This window comes from Balaenoptera ricei, chromosome 13 (assembly GCF_028023285.1).
Source record: "Balaenoptera ricei isolate mBalRic1 chromosome 13, mBalRic1.hap2, whole genome shotgun sequence".
Classification (NCBI taxonomy): Eukaryota; Metazoa; Chordata; class Mammalia; order Artiodactyla; family Balaenopteridae; genus Balaenoptera; species Balaenoptera ricei.
In genome coordinates, this window is record NC_082651.1 from 26,852,376 (window position 1) to 26,875,512 (window position 23,137).

Below are 23,137 nucleotides of genomic sequence, written 5' to 3' on the forward strand. Positions count from 1 at the left end.
GGACTGAATGTCAATATTATGATATAGTATGAGTGTATTTCATGTTTGGTAATTGCAATCGTTGTTGCTTTTGTTGTGGTCATCCATGTACAATGCTTAGTGTTAGTCTATTTATCTCTTGTAAAAATAAAATACAGTGTGTGTGTGTGTGTGTGTGTGTGTGAAAAAAAAAAAAAAGAACAGCTTCTTTGACTACACTGTAGCTAAATTAGGACTCAACAATAAAAACATGGAATAACAAAACGAAACAAAAATCTGTTTTATGGGTTAAGTAGTAATTGCCCCAAAATTCATGTCCACAGGAAACTTCAGAATGTGATGTTATTTGGAAATAGGGTCTTTGCAGATGTCATTAGTTAAAGATCTCTAGGTTATATCATCCTGGATGTAGGGTGGGCCTTAAATCCAATGATTAGTGTACTTATAAAAAGAGGAGAGGAGGCCATGTGAAGACAGGAGCAGAGATTGGAGTTATGCTGTCCAAAGCCACGGAGCACTAGGGGTCACTAGAAGCTGGAAGAGACAAAGAAGGATTCTCCCAGATAGACTAGTTCTAAAACATGGTTTTAGAAACTAAATCCAACATTTCCAGTAACCATAGAAACAGTTAAAATAAACTTTGCCATGAAAGCCCTTATATCATGCTTGATATAGGGAGGTAGGAAGATGTAAGAACCAGGACACATGAGACATGACATTTTATCTGCGACTCCTGTTTGTTTTACTGAGGGTGTAGTTTCAAATTCAGTCACCCTCTTCAGCTTCAGACTCAGATTCTTCTTCAGCATTTTTGAGCCACTCTACAAACTTTTTCATTTGCTCAAGGATGACACTTTTCCCCTTGGCAGCATGTGCATCTTTATACCACTTCAGAATGGGTTCTTCACTCAGAACTTCAGCTTTATAAAAAAGCACCACTATTTTCTGGAAGGCTTTCATGAAATGAATGTTGTCATAGCAATACTCCTGAATCTTCAGTAACAGAGTCAGCTCAGACTGACCTTGAGTCGTAAAGGCAGCAAGGAGAGGGCTATATTGCTTCAAGTGCTTGATGGCTTGCTCTGCTACAAGTTCCTATTTTTTGTTCCATTCCACGGTGCTCATTACACTGGGCCATACTATTCCGATGACAACTGGTTCTGGGATGTTGTTTTTTTCATCTCCTCCTTGACATACAAAATTTTATCCTTAAATGGATCACCACGAGACATCTGTTCTTGAAGTTCTTTCTGGAGTTCCTTACGAGCTCCTATGGTTTGCTGATTCCAAACATACTCTGAAAGCTCTTTCAAGCCTGCCTCGGTAAAATACTTTGTGAAGTGTTCATTGCTTTGTTTATTGGCAGGAAAAAGTTCCATCAGTCTGTTATCCATGCTCACTTTCCGAAGACTTGTAGCTACTGCATTGATATCTTTTTCATTTATCCATGATTTAAAGAGCTTTACAGCAAAAGCTGCTGAAACCCCTTCTTTAACCAAATTCTCATTATAAAGGTTATTAAGAATGGATGCATTAAGTGTTCCATTAGCCAGAAGAACACCGGTCAACATAGCCAGCTTGTTCCTCTCCGACTCTGAAAAACCCTTTAAGAACAGCAGCAGCTTTTTAACTTCATCTTCAAAACCTTTCTCCAGGTATTTGTAGCACCTGATTAACTTGTTAAAAACCTGAGCAAATGCTTACATGGTCTCTAGGTCTTCTTGTGCTGCGAACACACAGACATCTGTACGCATCATGTCATCTGCCAGTGTAACACCTGGGGCCAGCATTCCACTGGCCACCAGAACGTCAAAGAGTGTTTCTGCATATCGGCAGTAATCAAGTTTTGCTCCAGAAGCATCAAGAAACTTTGCTACTGCTTCCAAATCAGTACCAGTTTCATTTAAGCCTTGAATAATGCAGTCTGGAAACTGAGTAGAGTCAAACCTCTCTTTTTCATCTCTTTTTCTGGTTTTAAAACGCTGGCCTGATAGCGTTGCCTTTTGCTGCTTTTGATTATTCATAAAAGACACCCGAATTTAAGATGAAGAGAAAAGAGCCAGAAATCCCGGAGGTGGCGGCAACTGTGGTGGTGTCTCCTCTGCCACATGAATATGCTTTACAGCAGTTTTCATAATAGCTCCAAACTGGCAATTACCCAGATGCCATTATTTTTATATTTACTATGCCATTATTTTTCCAGTAGTATGAGTGAATTGTAGCATATTAACACTGTTGAATAGTAACCAGTAAATGAGACTGACTAAAAGACAAATACATGTTTTAACACTTAACAAATCTTACAAGTATAATGTAAGAGAAGAAAGCAAGACATAAAGGCTATGTGCTGTATTATTCCATTTATATAAAGTTCAGAAATATAAGTAATTTGTTGCATTTAAAATGGGGTGTTATGCTCAGCCTGGGGGAGATTGAAAGAATGAGGGGAGAGCATGTAGGGTTCTAGGCAGATTTTTTTTTAAACCTGGGTACATGTTCACTTTTTACCAATTCACTGAGTTCTCTGTGCATTTTTTGATACATGTCTTCTGATACATAATGCAAAAGATTTTTTTTAAGATACTTTTTTAAAAACAACAAAAAATAAGTACTTAGAAATGAATCTAACAAAGGACATGCAAAACTAATGTAGAGAAAATGATAAAGCTTCATTGAAATATATTAAGGAAGACTTAAATAAATTCAATGAATCGTTGCTCAAAATTCCAGTAGAATTTTTCATGGAACTTGACAGGCTGATTCCAAATTTTTTGGAAAATCAAGAAGTATATTTAAAGAATAAGGTAAGGGAACTTGCCATACCAGATATCAAAAGACTTATATGTGTGTGTGTGTGTGTGTGTGTGTGTATACATATATAAAATTTATATATAATTTATATATATATATAAAATATATATATTTAAGACCTCACTTGCAAAGGAATAAACAAAGAAAAGTGGAATAACATGTTGACCCAGAAACACACCCATGAATGTGGAAACTAATATATGACACAGATGACATAAGAATCCTGGAGAAAGGGTGAACTATTCAATAGTGTTTGGGCCATTGATTATATATGTAAGAAAAAATAAAATCAGATAGATCCCTGATGCACACTAAACAAAAATGTAGTCCAAATGATATTAAATGTAAAAAGGAAATCTTTAAGCTTTTAGAATTTAGATGACTGCCCTTTGACCATGAAATAATGATTTCTTAAATAAGACACACAAAGCACAGACCATGAAGGAAAAAGAAAATAAGTGGTATTATTAAAATGAAAAATTTTGTGCACCGAAAGACATCATAAATAATTCAAAGACAAGACACAGACTGAGAGAAGATATTTGAAACTCATACAACCTACAAAGTAATTTTATAGTAATGTTCATTGTAATGCTTTTCAATATTAAAAAATTAGAAATAGCCTAAAGTTTATCAACAGGTGAAAATTGATATATTAATTCCATAGAATTCTACATAACACTGAGAATGAGTTAATTAGAGTCACTAAGAGTAAATCCCCCAATCGTAATACTGAGTGTAAAAGGCAAGTTACTTAAAGGTACACAGAGTATTATACCCTTTACATAAAGTTTAAAGACATGCAAAACAATCCAGTACCTTGTTGACTAATACATGCAACACTGTATAGTAAAAAGTTCGAGAACATCCTTGAGATTGACGAACTCTAAATTGAGCTTAAGGTTGCTACTGAAAAGAGAGAATGGTATCATTGAGGCTTTACACAGGGTATCATTATCATTATATCATTATATCTGTAATGTTTTATCTTATTTCTTAAGCTCTATAGTAGACACATTGGTGTTCATTATGTTGTTTTTAGTAACCTCTATTGCCTTTCTGACTGCTTTGTTGAAAAATATTCATTCTTAGAGATAGGAAGTGAATCTCTTGTCAATCCATTGTAAAAAACATAACCATATTAACTGCTTGATAACTGTATCCTAGTTGTTGTATTGGTGATTTTTAATTTATTTACCAACATTATTATTTTTCACTTGAGTTTTCTCATACAATAAAAAAGAAAAGAGCTGATTTTAAAAGACCAATAAGGTAGATAAATCTCTAGCAAGTATGACCAAGAAAAACAGAAAGAAAATAGAAAGCATTAGACAAATTTAACCTCAGGAGATTTTAAAAAATTATATGAGTATAATATATAAAATCTAGATGATATAGATGCTTTTCTAGGATTATATGAAATATCAAAATTTGCCCCCTAAGTGACAAAAATTTTGAAAAGGTTTGTTCAGATGTACTTTACTACTTTGAAAGATACCTGATCTGGATTTTTTTTTTTTAACTGTTGCATCAAATCAGCAAAGAACAGATTTTGTTTAAAGTGATCGTACACAGAAAAATATGGAAAACTTTCCAAACCCCCCAAAACTGTCATATGTCATAAAGTCCTTAAAACTGTCACAGCTTTTACATGGTTGAGCCTAAGAGATGCTTCTTTTCCTAATACATAAAAAGGTTTTGGTTTTTGTTTTTGTTTGGGGTGGAGGCGGTGGATTACTTGCTTGTGTTATCTTTTCCTTCTCCTTGGGATCAAATGACATCATTATTCCAGATGCTCAAGTTCAAGTTCTCATCACTGGGGATGAGGACCTCTCAGACAAAAACCAGAAAAAGGAGATCTACAGTAAAAGGGCAGTGACCGAGGCTGCTCGATCTGAAGAAAAAGAATCCTTGCAGAAAGACACTACAGGTAGTGGAACTGTAGAATTATCTGCCTATTGTTCTATTCTGGCCTTCTAAAATGAATATAAATAGAAAAGTATTATACATTCTTGCTCTCTTCAACCCTCCATCTTCTTCATATGTGAAATAGGATGTTAGCTGCAACTTTTGGTATACACTGGCAGGTAAAACTAACATTTTTAAAGCTCTTTGAGATATTTTTGGAGAACTTTGTGAATATTGTACACAAATTAATCTCATTGCCGGAAATTCACATAATGGACTTTTTAAAACTCTACTGATAAAAATATTTGTTGCCATGAGATACTAATTCTCTAATAAAATTGTTTTACATAGGCCTTTTTCTTCAGGAATTTAGCTTGTTTACTTCCTAACTACCTACCGAGTTAATTTACTTCGGTAGGACTGTGCTGATTAAAAATGCCTGTAAAAGTGTGTTTAGTTTAGGATAGTTTTGGCTCTGAGAGATGAAAACAAAAACAAAATGACATTGGCTTAAAGAAGACAGAAAAGAGTATCAGGGAACAAAGCTCTTTCTCTCCTGTTGCTTCAACATTTTAGCCTCCATTCTCATGCTGTAGTTATCAGACACGTATTCTAGCCAGCAAAAAGGAAAAAAAAGAAAAAAGTGTATTTCTTCCTTTAAATACTTCTCAAAAGTTAAATGTACCATTCCCCTTCCATCCTATTGGCCAGACTTATTCACACGGTCACACCAACCTATGTTGCCAGGGAGGCTGGGAAATATAATCTCTATTACGGTATGCCCAGCTAAGTCAGGTTCTATTTTAGAGGAAAAGGAAAATGGATTTCGGAGGACAGCTGGTAGTCTGCCACAAGTATAAATAAAAACATAGTTTGGAGTATAATTAGCCACTTCTCTTTTTTTGTGTATTGCTTCTTTTTCAGAAGTTATATTGTATTCTGGGCAATATTGTATTTGAAAATTTACCCGCTTTTTTGCTGTGTTTAAACGAATGTTTCAGAAAAAGTTTTGATCATGTTAATCTCCTCATCAGAAAGTTTTCATTGCCCTTGAAAATAAAAACTAGGACTTCGCTGGTGGTGCAATGGTTAAGAATCTGCCTGCCAATGCAGGGGACACGGGTTCGAGCCCTCCTGTGCTCTGCAACAAGAGAAGCCACCACAATGAGAAACCCGCGCACCACAATGAAGAGTAGCCCTGCTCGCTGCAACTAGAGAAAGCCCGCGTGCAGCAACGAGCACCCAATGCAACCAAATTAATTAATTAATTAATTAATTAATTTAAAAAAAAAAAGAATGAAAACCAAACTTTTTAAGCCTAGTCTTTCAAAACAGTAGAATGGGCTCCCAAAGAACTTTTCAAATGCTAATTTTTCTCTCTTTTCCTTACAAATTCTATAATCTAATAAATTATATACTTGCACTGTTTCTTAGATGTTCAATTGCTTCCCTGATTCCATTTTTTTCATATGTATTCACCTTTGCCCAAAATGCTTTTCTCTTTCCATCTCAGTTTTTTTTTTTTGTTTTAAACATCTTCATTGGAGTATAACTGCTTTACAATGGTGTGTTAGTTTCTGCTTTATAACAAAGTGAATCAGCTATACATATACATATATCCCCATATCTCCTCCCTCTTGCGTCTCCCTCCCACCCTCCCTATCCCACCCATCTAGGTGGTCACACCGCACTGAGCTGATCTCCCTGTGCTATGCGGCTGCTTCCCACTATTTTACATTTGGTAGTATATAAGTCCATGCCACTCTCTCACTTCATCCCAGCTTATCCTTCCCCATCCCCGTGTCCTCACGTCTGTTCTCTACAGCTGCGTCTTTATCCCTGTCCTGCATCCATCTCACTGTTTATCCAGTGTAACTCTCTTCTCACACTAGTAGATGCTTGAGAGGTACTTTAAAATAATTTTTGTCAGCTTCCTGTCTGAATCTTGATTTCCCTCTCTTAGGTTCCAGTGCTGCTGCTGCTTCAGAGCAGTCAGCTCAACTACAAGACATGAAGATTGATAATCTACCAGACACTAAAGCCATTAAACAGAAAGAGGAGATCCACAGTAAGAGGACAGTTCCTAAGGAAGCCTGGCCCAAAGAGAAAAAATCCTTGCAAATAGATATTGCAGGTAATGGGGAGTGGGGTAGGGGGTGTGAGAGAGAGAGAGCATGCACACACAAACGCCTGTGTCTACGTGTTTCCACTTAATTCTGATGAGACTATAGTCTCACAATTTAAACAGAATTCCATTTTTTTATTTTTTGCTTTCTTATGCATATCACTTCAGTGCTTCTTTGTGTGGATGTATGTATTTATTTGTAAAATAATTGTTACTTCTGGGAAAAGATACTGGCAATTTAGAAACAAAATTACAATTAAATACCCAAGGCTGATAGTATTAGAAGTGAAGTATCATGCCTCAACACTGAAACAGGGGAAGGAAAGCTTAAGGCATTCCAGATGACTGTGACAAAGACAGAAAGAATCTCAATACAAACTTTTTAAAAATTACAACAAAAAAGACCCAAGATCAAATCTATTTATGTTTAACCATGGCCCCCTTTTTCTAATAACATAACAGAAAAGTGTATAGGACACAAGCCGTTACTACTTAGCTGTCAAACTTTATGTCTTAGAGGAATATAGAACAGTATCCAGATAAGAAAAGAAAGGAGTCAAGAAGCTAATCTAGCGATACTGTATTTTGAAAATAGTCCTCGTGCAGCTGCTAACATCAAGAATGTATTAGATGGATGATTTTCCATAAGGCTACCAAGACTACACAGTGGGAAAAGAATAGTCTCTTCAACAAATGGTGTTGGAAAACTGGATATCCACATGCAAAAGAATTAATTTGGACCATTACCTTTTACCATATACAAAATTAACTCAAAACGGATCAAAGATCCAAACAGAAGAGCTAAAATTATAAAACTCTTAGAAGAAAACATGGGGGGAAAGCTTCATGACATTGGATTTGGCAATGATTTCGTGGATATGACACCAAAAGTATAGGCAACAAAAGCAAAAATAAATAAATTATACTATATCAGAATTTAAAACTCTGCTTCAAAGGACACAATCAACAGAGTTAAAAGACAACCTGTGGAATAGGAGAAAAGGTTTGCAAATCATGATAAGTGATCAATATCCAGATTATATATGGAACTTCTAAAAGTCAATTACAAAGAAACCCAATTTAAAAATGGGTAAAGGACTCGAATAGACAATTCTCCAGGGAGTATATATGAATGGGCAACAAGTATATGAAAAGATGCTTAATATCACTAATCATCAAAGAAATGCAAATCAAAACCACAATGAGATACTACTGCACACTTATTAGGATGGGTACTATCAAAAGAACAGAAAATAACAATTGTTGGCAAGGAAGCAGAGAAATTGGAACCCTTGTGCACTGCTGGTGGGAATATAAAATGGCACAGCCATTATGGAAAACAGTATGGAGGTTCCTAAAAAATTAAAAATAGAATGATGATATGATACTGCAATCCCACTTCTGGGTGTATATCCAAAGGAATTCAAAGCAGGATCTCAGAGATATCTGCACACCCATGTTCATTGCAGCATTACTCACAATAATCAAGATATGTCCATCAGCAGATGAATGGATAAATATAATGTGATATATATACAATAGAATGTCATGCAGCCTTAAAAGAAGAAAATCCTCTCACATGCTATAACATAGGTGAATCTCAAGGACCTTGTGCTGAGTGAAATAAGCCAGTCACAAAAAGATAAACACTGTATATTCCACCTACATGAAGTATCTGAAATAGTGTAAATCACAGAAACAAAGTAGAAAAGTGGCTGCCAACGGCTGGGGAGAGAAAGGAGGGGGAATTCATGTTTATTGGGTATAGAGTTTCAGTGTTGCAAGATGAAGATGTTCTAGAGATCTGTTGTGCAACAGTGTGAACATACTTAACACTGCTGAACTGTATGCTTAAAAATTGGTTAAGATGGTAAATTTAATCTTCTGTGTTTATCACACACAAAAAAGAACGTATAAGATGAAAAAACAGCATTGCAACTCTGCAGTGGGTAGTCTAGGACACATAGCTTGGAAAAGAAAGATGGAAATATAACCTGCAGAAGCATACTCTAGCCCAGGCCACACAGAGGAGGTGAGCGGCGGGCGGGCGAGCGAGAGAAACTTCATCTGCTGCTCCCTATCGCTCCCCATTCCTCACGTTACCACCTGAACCATCCCCCCACCCCCCACCCCCGTCTGTGGAAAAATTGTCTTCCATGACACCGGTCCCTGGTGGCAAAAAGGTTGGGGACCGCTGTCCTAGAGGACCCTCAAGGAGAAATGGATAATACAGAACACTAGAGAGCTTGAACACACATACTTAGCCCATGACAGACCATAGAAATGAAATTAAAAAAAAAAGGCAGAGTTAGAGAAACATCTGGAAATAATGAGGTTGATGTGTATAAATGTTTGTATGCTTTAAAAAAAAAACCTTTCAAATGCTCATAGAACATTTTTTTTCAAACAGCTTTTTTAATGTGTAATGCACATATATAATTCTCCCACTTAAAGTGTACCATTTAATGATTTTTACCCTATTCACAGATATGTACAACCATCAACACAGTTGACTTTAGAACATTTTTATCACCTCAGAAAGAAACCCTATACCCCTTAGCTATCACCCCTCTATTTCCTCATCACCCACCTCCCCCAAGCCCTAAGTCAACCACTGATCTACTTTGTCTCTATTATAAATTTTCCTATTCTAGACCTTAATACAAATGGAGTCATTTAATGTGTGGACTTTTGTGACAGGCTTCTTTTAACTCAGCATGATGTTTTTGGGATCATCCAAGTTAGGGCTTGTATCATTATTTTATTCCTTCTAATGGCTCAATAATATTTCATCGTATGTATGTATCACATTTTGTTTATCTGTTTGTTGATGGACATTTGGTTGTTTCCACCTTTTGGCTACTATGAATAATGCTTTTATAAAATAATGATTTTATATTTATAAAATATAAATGCTTTTATATTCATGTACAGGTTTTTATATGGACAGTATGTTTGCATTTGTCTTGGGTATGTACCCAGGAATGGAATTCCTAGATCGTGTGATAACTTTATATTTAATCATTTGAGGAGTTGTCAGACTGTTTGCCAAAGTGGCTGCACCATTTTACATTCCCAGTAGCAATGTATGAGGATTTCAATTTCTCTACAAACTCACCAACACTTATTATCTGACTTTTTCATTGGATCTCTTCTAGTGGATGTGAATTTGTATCTCATTTTGCTTTTGATTTGCATTTGCCTCATGATTATGATGTTGAACATCTTTCTGTGTGCTTATTGGCCAGTTGTGTGTTATCCTTGGAGAAATGTGTATTCAGATTCTGGCCTGGTTTTTATTTGGGCTATTTCTCTTTTTTATCGAGTTTTAAGAGTTCTATGTATTCTAGATACACATTCTTATCAAAATTTTGATTCTGATATATTCTCCCATTCTGTGAGTTAAAATTGGGAAGTATGAGTCCTCCAACATGACCTTATTTTTCATGATTGTCTTGGCTATTCTGGGTCCTTGACAATTCCATATGTTTGCAAAATTTCTACTAAGAAATCAGCTAGGATTCTGATAGGGATTGTGTTGAATCTGTGATCACTTTGGTGAGAATTGCTTTCTTAACAGTAAGTCCATGGACTTGGGATGTCTTATTTAGATAGATATTTATTTATTTAGATATTTATTTATTTATTTAGATATTTATTTAGATATTCTTTAATTTCTTGCAGTAATTTTTTGTAGCTTTCAGAGTAGAAGTTTTTCTCTTCTTATGTTAAATTTACATTAATATTTTAATTTTTTTGAGGCTGTTGTGAACAGAATGGTTTCCTTTTGCTTTTCTTTTTGTTTTTGGAGTGCTGCTTGACTTGAGGGATCTTAGTTCCCCAACCAGGGATCTAACTTATGCCCTCTTGCAGTGGAATTGCAGAGTCCTAACCACTGGACTGCCAGAGAATTCCCCCAGAATGGTTTTCTTAATTTCATTTTCAGTTTGTTAATTGCGAGTATATCATAATACAATTGATTTTTTTAATATTTAACTTTTATCCTGCAACGATGCTGAACTCGTTTATTAGTTCTAAATGGTGAATGGGATTGTTTGCTTAATTTGTCTTTCTTAGCTTTCATTGTTAGTATGTAGAAATGCAGCAGATTTCTGTGTATTAATTTCATATCCTGAAACTTTAGCAAATTCACTGATGAGCTCTAGTAGTTTTCTGGTAGCAGCTTTAGGATTTTATAGTATCATGTCATCTGTAAAAACTGACAGTTTTACTTCTTCTTTTCCAATTTGGATTCGTTTTATTTCTTTTTCTTCTCTGCTTGCCGTGACTAGGACTTCCAAAACTATGTTGAAAAAAAGTGGCGAGAGTGGACATCCTTGTCTTGTTCCTGATCTTAGGGGAAATGCTTTCAGCTTTTCACCATTGAGTATAATGTTAGCTGTGGGTTTGTCATATATGGCCTTTATTGTGTTGAGGTATGTTCTCTCTGTGCCCACTTTCTAGAGAGTTTTTATCATAAATGTGTGTTGAAATTTGTCAAAAGCTTTTTCTGCATCTATTGAGATGATCATATGGTTTTTTTTAAAATAAATTTATTTTATTTATTTATTTTTGGCTGTGTTGGGTCTTTATTACTGTGTGCAGGCTTTCTCTAGTTGCAACGAGCAGGGGCTGCTCTTTGTTGTGGTATGCGGGCTTCTCATTGCGGTGACTCCTCTTTGTTGTGGAGCACAGGCTCTAGGCGCACAGGCTTCAGTAGTTGTAACATGTGGGCTCAGTAGTTGTGGCTCACAGGCTCTAGAGCACAGGCTCAGCAGTTGTGGCACACGGGCTTAGTTGCTTCACGGCATGTGGGATCTTCTGGGACCAGGGCTTGAATCCGTGTCCCCTGCAATGGCAGGTGCATTCTTAACCACGGTGCCACCAGGGAAGCCCAATCATATGGTTTTTATTCTTCAGTTTGTTAATGTGGTGTATCACACTGATTGATTTGCAGATGTTGAAAAATCCTTGCATCCCTGGGATGAATCCCACGTGAGCATGGTGTATGATCCTTTTTATTTATTAGTGGATTCGGTTTGCTAGTATTTTGTTGAGGATTTTTGCATCTATGTTCATCAGTGGTATTGGTCTGTAGTTTTCTTTTGTGTAACATCTTTGTCTGGTTTTGGTATCAGGGTGATGGTGGCCTCCTAGAATGAGTTCAGAAGTTTTCTTTCCTCTGCAAACTTTTGGAAGGGTTTCAGAAGGATGGGTGTTAACTCTTCTCAATGTTTGGTAGAATTCACCTGTGAAGCCATTTGGTCCTGGACTTTTCTTTGTTGGGAATTTTTAAATTGCTGATTCAATTTCAGTTCTGGTAATTGGTCTGTTCGTATTTTCTGTGTCTTCCTGATTCAGTCTTGGGAGGTTGTACCTTTCTAAGAATTCATCAGTTCCTTCTAGGTTGGCCATTTTATTGGTGTGCAGTTGCTCATAGTAGTCTCTTATGATCCATTGTATTTCTGTAGTGTTGGTTGTAACTTCTCCTTTTTCATTTCTGATTTTATTGATTGGGGCCCTCTCCCTTTTTTTCTTGATGAGTCTTCCTAAAGGTTTATCAATTTTGTTTATATTTTCAAAGAGCCAGCTTTTAGTTTCCTATTGTTTTTTTAGTCTCTATTTCATTTATTTCTGCTCTGATATTTATGATTTCTTTCCTTCTACTAACTTTGGTTTTTATTTATTCTTCTTTCTCTACTTGCTTTAGATGTAAGTTTAGATTGTTAATTTGAGATTTTTCTTGTTTCCTGAGGTAAGCCTGTATCACTATAAACTTCCCTCTTAGAACTGCTTTTTCTGCATCCCATAGGTCTTGGATCATCATGCTTTCATTTTCATTTGTCTCTAGGTAGTTTTTGATTTCCTCTTTGATTTCTTCAGTGATCCATTGGTTGTTTAGTAGCGTATTGTTTAGCTTCCACGTGTTTGTGGTTTTCGCAGTTTTTTTCTCTTGTAGGTGATTTCTAGTTCCATAGAGTTGTGGTTGGAAAAGAAGCTTGATATGATTTCAGTTTTCTTAAATTTACCAAGGCTTGTTTTGTGGCCTAACATGTGATCTATCCTGGAGAATGTTCCATGTGCACTTGAAAAGAATGTGTATTCTGCTGCTTTTGGGTGGAATGCTCTATAAATATCAGTTAAGTCCCTTTGGTCTAATGTGTTATTTAAGGCCTGCGTTTCCTTATTGATTTTCTCTCTGGATGATCTGTCCATTGATGTAAGTTGGGTGTTAAAGTCCTTACTATTATTGTGCTACTGTTGATTTCTCCTTTTATGTCTATTAACTTTTTGCCTTATGTATTCAGGTGCTCCTATGTTGGGTGCATATATATTTACAGTTGTTATATCTTCTTCTTGGATTGATCCCTTGATCATTCTGTAGTGTCCTTCTTTGTCTCCTGTGACAGTTTTTATTTTAAAGTTGATTTCATCTAATATAAATATTGCTACTCTGGCTTTCTTTTGATTTTCATTTGTGTGGACTACCTTTTCCATCCCCTCACTTTTAGTCTGTATGTGTCTCTAGATCTGTAGTGAGTCTCTTGTAGGGAGCAAATACATGGGTCTTGTTTTTGTATCCATTCAGCCAGTTTGTGTCTTTTGGTTGGAGCATTCAGTCTGTTTACGTTTAAGGTAATTATCGATATGTATGTTCGTACTGTCGTTTTGTTAATTGTTTTGGATTTGTTTCTGTAGGTATTTTTTTCCGCCTTCTTTTGTTCTCTTCTCTTGTGATTTGATGACTATCTTCAGTGTTATGTTTAGATTCCTTTTTTTTTTTGTATGTGTGTATCTGTTATAGATTTTTGGCTTGTGGTTACCTTGAGGTTATTGTATAGCAGTCTCTGTATATATATATGTGATTCTTCTAAATTACTGATGTCTTAATTTCAAATGCATTTTAAATACCCTACATGTGTACTCTCCTCCCCTCATGATTACTGTTTTTTATGTCATGTTTTACATCAAATTGTTTTGTGTATCCCTTAACTGCTTATCGTGGATACAGATGATTTTACTACTTTTGTCTTTTAATCTTCCTGCTAGCTTTGTTTGTGAATGATTTCCTACCTTTACTGTATGTTTACTGGTGAGCTTTTTTGTTCCATAATTTTCTTATATCTAGTTGTGGCCTTTTCTTTTGCACCTAGAGAAGTTCCTTTAACATTTGTTGTAAAGCTGGTTTAGTGGTGCTGAATTCTTTTAGCCTTTGCTTGTTTATACAGCTTTTGATTTCTCTGTCAAATCTGAACAAGAGCCTTGCTGAGTAGAGTATTCTTGGATGTAGGTTCTTCCCTTTCATCACTTTAAATATAGCATGCCAGTCCCTTCCAACCTGCAGAATGCCTGCTGAAAAGTCAGCTGATAGTCTTATGGGAGTTCCTTTGTATGTTATTTGTTGCTTTCCCCTTGCTGCTTTTAATATTCTCTGTATCTTTAATTTTTGACATTTTGATTACAGTGTGTCTTGGTGTGTTCTTCTTTGGGTTATCCTGTATGGGATTTTCTGTGCTTCTTGGACTTGGATGACTATTTCCTTTCCCAGGTTAGGGAGGTTTTCAGCTATTATCTCTTCAAATATTTTCTTGAGCTCTTTCTTTCAAATATTTTACCGGGCTCTTTCTCTCTTCTTCTGGGACCCCTGTAGTGCGAATATTAGTGCTCTTGATGTTGTCTCAGAGATCTTTTAAACCGTTCTCATTTCTTTTTTTTTTTTAAATCTTTTTTCTGTTCAGTGGCAGTGATTTCCACTACTCTGTCTTCCAGCTCACTGATCCATTCTTCTGAATCCTTTAGTCTACTTTGATTCCTTCCACTGTATTTTTCATTTCAGTTATTGTATTCTTCATCTCTGGTTGTTCTTTATATTTTCTAAGTCTTTTCTTAAAACTTATAACTTCTCATTCTATGCATCCATTCTCCTCTGGAGTTCTTTGATCATCTGTATGATCATTACTCTGAACTATTTCTTGGGTAGATTGCCTATTTCCACTTCACTTAGTTCTTCTTCTGGGATTTTATCTTGTTCCTTCATCTGAAACATATTGCTCTGCCATCTCATTTTGTCAATAAGTTGCTATTTGTATTTTTATGTATGTAGTAGGTAAGTTACATCTGTCAACCTTGGAGAAGTGGCCCTCTGTAGGAGGCGTCCTGTGTATTTCAGCAGCGCACTCCCCTCTCGTTACCCAAGCTGTGTGCTCTAGTGGTTCACCCTAAGAGGGCTACTTGGGCCTTCTGTTGTGGTGGGCTAACTATGTGGGCAGTCTGGTAGGCCCCTAGTCTGGTTGGTTGCCAGGTCTTGCCTTGTGTGGATGCTGCTGGCTGTTGTTTAGCAGGGCCTGGTCACAATGTGGCTGGTTGCAGAATGCTAGGGGAGCCGGGGCTAATGCTGGCTCACTGGTGGGTGGAGTCAAGGTTCTGAAGACCCTAGGGTTGTTGCCTACCCACTGGTACTTGAAGCCAGATCATAGGGTTAGTGCTGGTCTACTGGCAGGCAGAGCTGGTCCCTGGAGTCCAGCTGCAGAGTCCTGGGATCCCAGAGCTCATTTCAGATTGTTGAGGGGATGGTGTCAGTTCCTGACACAGTTGGGTACAGGGTCTGGGGTATCCTGAAGGTTTTTTTGGCCTGCTAGTGGGCCAGTCCAGGGCCCAGCTGGTCCCAGGGTAGGCTCTGGCCTGCATTGCGGAATCATAGTTTTCTTGCTTTTGGTGCCTGCATCCTGGTGAATGAGACTGGTCTAGAAGCTTGGCCTGGCTTCCTGGTGGGAGAGTCCTGTGCCTGTCTACTGGTGGGTGGTGCTGGGTCTTGGCCCTCTGGTGGGCTGGGCCATGTCTAGGGGCTAGTCCAAAGGCACCTGTGAGCTTTTTTGTCTTTAGGTAGCCTGTCTGCTAATGGGTGGAGCTGTGTCCTGACCCAGTTAGTTCTTTAGCCTGAGGTGTCCTAGCACTGTTGCCTGCAGGCTGTTGGGTGGGGCCAGGTTTTGGAGCTAATGAGCCAATATGTCATCCACCAACAGTATTCCCCAATATGTCTGCCACCAGTGTCTATGTCCCCAGGGTGAGCCGCAGCCACCCTCCCCCAACCCCTGCCACTCCAGGCGACTCTCCAAGACCAGCAGGTAGGTCTGGCCTAGGCTCCTATCAAATTACTTCTTTGGCCCTGTGTCTCAGGGTATATGAGATTTCATGTGCACCCTTTAAGAGCGATATCTCTATTTTCCCCAGTCCTGTGGGACTCCTGCAATTAAGCCTTTCTGGCCTTCAAAGTCAAATGCTCTGTGGGCTCATCTCAACAAATGCCAGACCCCCAACCTGGGAGAACCTCTGTAATATATTTACTCTCCAGTTTTCGTTGCCTACATAGGGGTTATGGAATTTGATTTTATTGTGAGTCTCCCCCTACTACCAGTTTTGTTGCGGTTCCTTCTTTATGTCTTTTGGTGTAGGAGATCTTTTCTGGTGGGTTCCAGTGTTTTGTGTGTGTGTGTGTTTTTAGTGGTTGTTCTGCGGATAGTTGTGATTTTGGTGTGCTTGTGAGAGGAGGTGAGCTCAAGGTTTTTTACTCTGCCATCTTGCCCACTTTCCTCTATATCACATTTTCTTTTTTTTTTTGTTTTGTTTTAATTTTTTTTGGAGTATAGTTGCTTTACAGTGTTGTATTAGTTTATACTGTACAGCAAAGTGAATCAGCTATACGAATATATATATCCCCTCTTTTTTGGATTTCCTTCCCATTTAAGTCATCACAGAGCATTGAGTAGAATTCCCTGTGCTATATACAGTAGGTTCTCATTAGTTATCTATTTTATACATAGTATCAATAGTGTATATATGTCAGTCCCAATCTCCCAAATCCTCCCGCCCCCCATACCACATTTTCTTTATCTATTCATCCATCAATGGACACTTAGGTTGTTTCCATGTCTTGGCTATTTTAAATAATGCTGCAGTGAGCACAGATACATGAATATCTCTCCAAGACCAAGCCTTCAATTGTTTTGTGTGTAGACCCAGAAGCAGAATTGCTGGATCATATGGTAGTTGCATTTTTAACTCTTTGGGTAACCTCCATACTGATTTCCATAGTGGCAACACTAATTACATTCTCACTAACAGTGCACAGAAAAAGGAACCTTTAGCTCCATATCCTCACTAATGCTTGTTATTTCTTGTCTTTTTGATGATAGCCATTCTAACAGGTGTGAGGTGATATCTCATTGTGGTTTTGGTTTACATTTCCCTGATGATTATTGATGCTGAGCATCTTTTCCTGTATTTGTTAGCCATTCGTATGTCTTCTTTACAAAAATGTCTGTTAAGATCCTGTGCCCATTTTTTAATTGGGTTGTTTGTTTGTTTGTTTTTATTTGATTTGAATTCTTTGTCTATTTTGGATGTTAACCCCTTGTCAGATATGTCATTTGCAAATATCTTCTTCCATTCAGTAGTCTGATGGTTTCTTTTGCTGTGCAGAAGCCTTTCAGTTGGATGTACTCCTGCTATTTACTTTTGCTTTTGTTGTCTTTGCTTTTGGCATCAAATTCAAAAAATTATTGCTAACACCAGTGTCAAAGCTCTTACTGCCTATGTTTTCTTCTAGGAATTTTATGGTTTCAGATCTTACATTTAAATCTTCAATCCATTTAGAATTGATTTTTGTGTATGGTGTAAGATAATGCTTCAGTTTCATTCTTTTGCATGTGGCTATCCAGTTTTCCCAGTACCATTTATTGAAGAGACTATCCTTTCCCCATTGTACATTCTTGGCTGCTTTGTCATAAGGTAATTGGCCTTATATGTGTGAGTTTATTTCTGGTCTCTCTATTCTTTTCCATTGATCTACATGTCTGTTTTTATGTCAGTACCATACCATTTTGATTACTGTAGCTTTGTAATATAGTTTGAAATCAGGAAGTGTGATGCCTACAGTTTTCTTGTACTTTTTTAAGATTGTTTTGGCTATTTGGAGTCTTTTGTGGTTACATACAAATTTCAGGATTGTTCAATTTTTGTGAAAAATGCCATTGGAATTTTGATAGGGATTGCATTGAATCTGTAGATTGTTTTGAGTAGTATGGACATTTTAACAATATTAATTCTTCCAGTCTGTGAGCACAGAATATTTTCCCATTTGTTCATGTCTTTTTCAGCTTTTTTCATCAATGTTTTCAGTATACAGGTCTTTTACCTCCTTGGTTAAATTTATTCCTAGGTATTTTATTCTTTTGATGCAATTATGAACAGGATTGTTTTAATTTCTTTTTCTGGTAGTTTATTATTATTATTATTATTATTATTATTATTATTATTATTTTAAATGTATGCTCCTTAGATGGAGGAGGCTGGTTGTACTTCTTTTTTTTTTTTTGTAAAGCTATTTTTAAAATTAATTAATTATTTATTTTATGGCTGTGTTGGGTCTTTGTTCCTGTGCGAGGGCTTTCTCTAGCTGTGGCAAGTGGGGGTCACTCTTCATCGCGGTGCGCAGGCCTCTCACTATCGCAGCCTCTCTTGTTGCGGAGCACAGGCTCCAGACACGCAGGCTCAGTAATTGTGGCTCACGGGCCTAGTTGCTCCGCGGCATGTGGGATCTTCCCAGACCAGGGCTCGAACCCGTGTCCCCTGCACTGGCAGGCAGACTCTCAACCACTGCGCCACCAGGGAAGCCCCTGGTAGTTTATTATTAATGTATAGAAATGCAACAGATTTTTGTCTGTTAAATAATTTTGTATACTGCAACTTTACTGAATGTTTTAGTTGTAACAGTTTTTTTGGTGGAGTCTTTAGGGTTTTCTATACGTAAAATCATGTCATTTTCACATAGTGACAATTTTGCTTCTCTTATGATTTGGGTGCCTTTTGTTTCTTTTTCTTGCCTAATTGCTATGGCTAGAACTTCCAATACAGTGTTCAATAAACATGATGCCAGTGGATATCCTTTTCTTGTTCCTGATCTTAGAGGAAATGCTTTCCATTTTTCACCATTGAGTATGTCAGCTGTGGTCTTGTCAGAAATGGTCGTTGAGCTATGTTTCCTGTATACCGACTTTGTTGAGAGTTTTTATCATGAATGGATTTTGAGTTTTCTCAAATGCTTTTTCTACATCTATTGGTTATATGATTTTTATCCTTTATTTGGTTAGTGTCATGTACCACATTGATTGATTTGTAAGATGTTGAACCATCCTTGCATTCCTGGAATAAATCCCACTTGATCATAGTGTATAATCTTTTTAATATATTATTGAATTTGGTGTGATAATGTTTTGTTTGGTTTCTTTTTCATCTATGTTCATCAGAGATATTGGCTTGTAATTTTCTTGTAGTGTATCTACACTGGGTATCTAAGTAACGTCTGGATAACAGGGTAATGTGGGCCTTATAAAATAAGTTTGGAAGTGTTCTCTCCTGTTCTGTTTATTGGAAGAGTTTGAGAATCTTTCATATTAATTCTTCCTTAAATGTTTGGTAGAATTCAGCAGTGAAGCTACCTGGTCCTGGACTTTTGTTCATTGGGAGGTTTGAGAGTGTTTTTATACTTTAGATATAAAAGCAGATTCCATGTATTCCACTATATTTTGGGGAAATTGTCTTAGGGATTCCCAGAGTATTTAGTGAAAATTCTGATTACCAATAATCTATAGAGAAGGTAAAATGGATCCCATAGTTACAAGTGATACTGTGTTTCATATGTATGTCTGTTTCTTCCATGACTTAGAACTCTAAAAATGTGTATGGAAACTGAATTAACATTTACAATTATGGTTTATAGTTGTTAAGATGTTCTACATCTTAAAATGCCTATTTTGATAAAGAATGACTGTCAAAATGTGAAGATGGAAGATGGTAATTTATATTAGGTGTATTTTACCACAATAAAAAAATTGAGGGGGTGTGAAGATGGTTCAGAAAAAATAATTTTTCAAGGTTCTAAAACATATAAAGAGTTGGAGTTTTTAAAATTCCATCCATTTAATTACTGATGATAAAAATAAAGTCTCAGGTTTCTTAGCTGAAAATGAGATTAATAATACCTCTCTCTCAGTTTTATAAGAGGGGAAAAAAACAGATATAGAGCATATATCATAATAGCCCACACATAGCAAGCAGTAATACATAGCAGCTGCTGTTACAATCCCAAGAACCTAAATGCCCTCTTCAAGGTCATACAGCCAGTCTGTGGCACAATCCAGCCCAGAATCTGGGTCTTTTGAACCTGAGTCTCTTAAACTATTATCATGTCAATCTGGCCACTAGGCACAAGGCATGAATCCTTTGTCCAGGCAGTGAATTTTCTGATTCTTTATATAGACCATTCTTTCCTTCAGTCTTTGTTTTGTATCTAAAGAATTAAATGTGAATACTATTTCTAAAGGGAATGCAAATATTTTGAAAGTCCTTCAAATTTTTTTTTCGCCTTTTCAGAGTCCAGATGTCATTCAGAATTTGAAAATACCAGCCATTCTGTCTTCAGGTCAGCTAAGCTTTACTTTCATCATCCAGTGCACCTACCATGTGATCAAGATTTTTGCCATGAATCCTTAGGAAGAAGAGTTTTCATGAGGCATTCTTGGAAAGATTCCTTTCAGCATCATCCAGACAAACAAAGAGAACACACTTGTCTTCCTTCCTCTTATCAAAATGTGGCAAAGACAAAGTCAGATTATACCAGAATAGTATACCTCAGTATCAATGTAAGCTTGGAAAACAAAGAAGTACAGCATACTACTAAAAGTCAGGCTAGAGATTTTCCAAAATATGACAAACAAGTTAATGACCTAAAAAGGGATCATAAGGCCACCCCAGAGTTAACAACTCAGCACACTGTGAGTTTAAATGAATTCTGGAACAGGTATCAGGAGCGACAGAGGCAACAGAAACCTCCTGAGTTCAGTGCCAAGAAGGAACTTTCCTTGGTGGAGCGACTTGATCTTTTGTCTAAACTTCTTCAGCATCCCATCACACATTCTCTCCAGCCCTCAGAAAGTACACAGGATGATAGCAAGGGGGAACAAGATGTTAAGGAATGGAGTGGTAGACAGCAACAGCAGAACAACAAGCTTCAGAAAAATAAACAGTATAAAAGCCTGGAGAAATGCCATAAAAACACAGGCGATCTTAAAAAAAAAACAAGGTTCTTTCTACTCATCAACCTGGGAGGTCCAATCAGATTAAAATTGAACAGATTAAATTTGATAAATATATTCTGAGAAAACAGCCAGGTTTTCATTACATAAATAACACTTCTTCAGATTCTAGACACTCAGAGGAGAGTGAGCTACTCACAGATACTGCCACCAACATCCTTTCCACCACCACTTCTGTGGAATCAGATATATTGACCCAAACAGATAAGGAAGTGACTCTGCATGAGAGGAGCAGCTCTATTTCCACCATTGATACTGCCCGACTGACTGATCCATGCTTTTGGCCATGAAAGAGTTTGTTTGTCACCCAGGCGAATTAAATTATACAGCAGCATCACTGACCATCAGAGGAGATACCTTGAGAAGCAGAGCAAGAAAAACAAGAAACCATTGAATACAGGTTACCCCCAAATTACTTCAGAGCACACCAGAAGGAAACACGTCCAGGTACATGGCTACAAATTCCATCTGGCAATGTGACTGCATTTTTCATTGACTTTTTAGTTAAGCTTTGCACACAGGTGAAAAATAGCCAATTGCCCTTTCCTCACTATAACATTTCTTACCAGCTGGAAAAGAGTGAGAAAGTGTAGTACAGTGCTGTTTGAGTTGTCATTCTTTTCATCAACACTCGTTTACGAATTACCCTTTGGATGAAAGGCTTTGCTTCTAAATGCTTCAAAATCTGCAAAGTCTATACCTGTGGTACAGGGGAGCTTCAAGTTTAGAATGACCTCCATTCTGAACAATATTGCCTGGTTTTTTTGCCTGTTGGTTTTTGTTTATTCATTCCTCCCTGTCTTTTAAGAAATTTTGAGGTGCTTTTAAGCACACACACACACACAGACACATACATATATAAGTAATATGATATGATTGTTTTTTAAGTAAATGAAGAATTGGAATGATGGAAAATTAGACTGAAGCCAGGGAGGGGTGAGCTACAACATAATTTAGAAAATAAATACATGAAGAATTAAGAGTGACGGGAAGGCAAGTTGATACCTTGTGGATATGGTTGCTAAAAATGAACCACAAATTTTGCTTTATGTTTTCTAGCAATTAGTGTTGCTAGAATTTTGTGATCACTTACATAACTCTAATATAAAAGCAAGCGAAATTTTCAAAAGCATTACAGATATTTCTGGTACTAAGACTTCTTAAATTTCTCTCATCTGTTCTCATAAAGAAGGCATTGTGGTGTAACAAAATCCTCAACGGCATCCTTACAGTATATTCTCAGTAACAACAATCATGTAAGGCTAATAGGGCCTTAGTTTAGGGAATTCCATAAAGGCAGATTTCAAAGGGTCAGTAAATGCAGACCATTACTTTAACCCAAGATAAAATTGATTTGGAGAGGTGCTCTCCAAATAGGGATACTTGCAAAATGGTTCATTGGAGTATGAACCTTTTAAAATTTATATTTTTTGTATATGTTTTACAGTGTATGAGTACAGCAATAATATATAATTTATAAATAAATATCTACTTTAGTAATTTGTACTCAAAAATGTTTTATCAGTGGGATCCCATGATCAAAACAATTTGGAGACCACTAGTTTAGCCAAAAGAAGGCACAAAACATTCAGACCTTTAACCATAAATATTATTTCTCAATTGAGTTTTTGGTAGGTATTAAATGACAGTAATTACACATATAAATAGTACAATAAGACTCTTTTTTAAAGTAAGCCAAAAATTGGGACAGACACAGATTGAGGTTTTTTGCTCCATAGAGGAGGTAGGGGGAAAGGCTGCAGATAGAGGGTTTTTTGGTGTGTGTACTAAAATACATATACATAACAAAGTTTACAGTTTTATCATTTTAAAGTATGCAGTTCAGTGGCACTGAGTATATTCACAGTGTTTTACAACTGTCACCACTATCTAGTTCCACAGCTTTTTCATCACCCTAGTGAAAACCTCATACGCATTAAGCAGTTACTCTCTATTCCCCCTTCCTACCAGTCCCTGTCAATCACTAATCTACTTTTTGTCTCTGTGAACTTGCCTATTCTGGTTATTTCATTTAATTGGAATCATATCATATGTGGCCTTTGTGTCAGGCTTCTTTGACTCTAGAATAATCTTTCTGAGATTTACCCATGTCCTAGCATCTGTCAGTACTTCATTGCTTTTTATGGCTGAATAATATTTC

At 36.8% G+C, this 23,137-nt stretch overlaps 1 protein-coding gene and 1 pseudogene across 1 annotated transcript in view; one reads left to right on the plus strand and one right to left on the minus strand.

Annotated features, from left to right (window-relative positions):
• Positions 1–592: 592 nt before the first annotated feature.
• LOC132376693 (eIF5-mimic protein 2-like) lies at positions 593–2,060 on the minus strand (annotated as a pseudogene).
• A 4,648-nt stretch (positions 2,061–6,708) lies between these two features.
• C13H2orf78 (chromosome 13 C2orf78 homolog) overlaps positions 6,709–23,137 on the plus strand; it is a 40,403-nt gene continuing 23,974 nt past the window's right edge. The window contains 1 exon segment of the mRNA XM_059943506.1: positions 6,709–6,832. Coding sequence (XP_059799489.1) covers positions 6,709–6,832 — 124 coding nt within the window.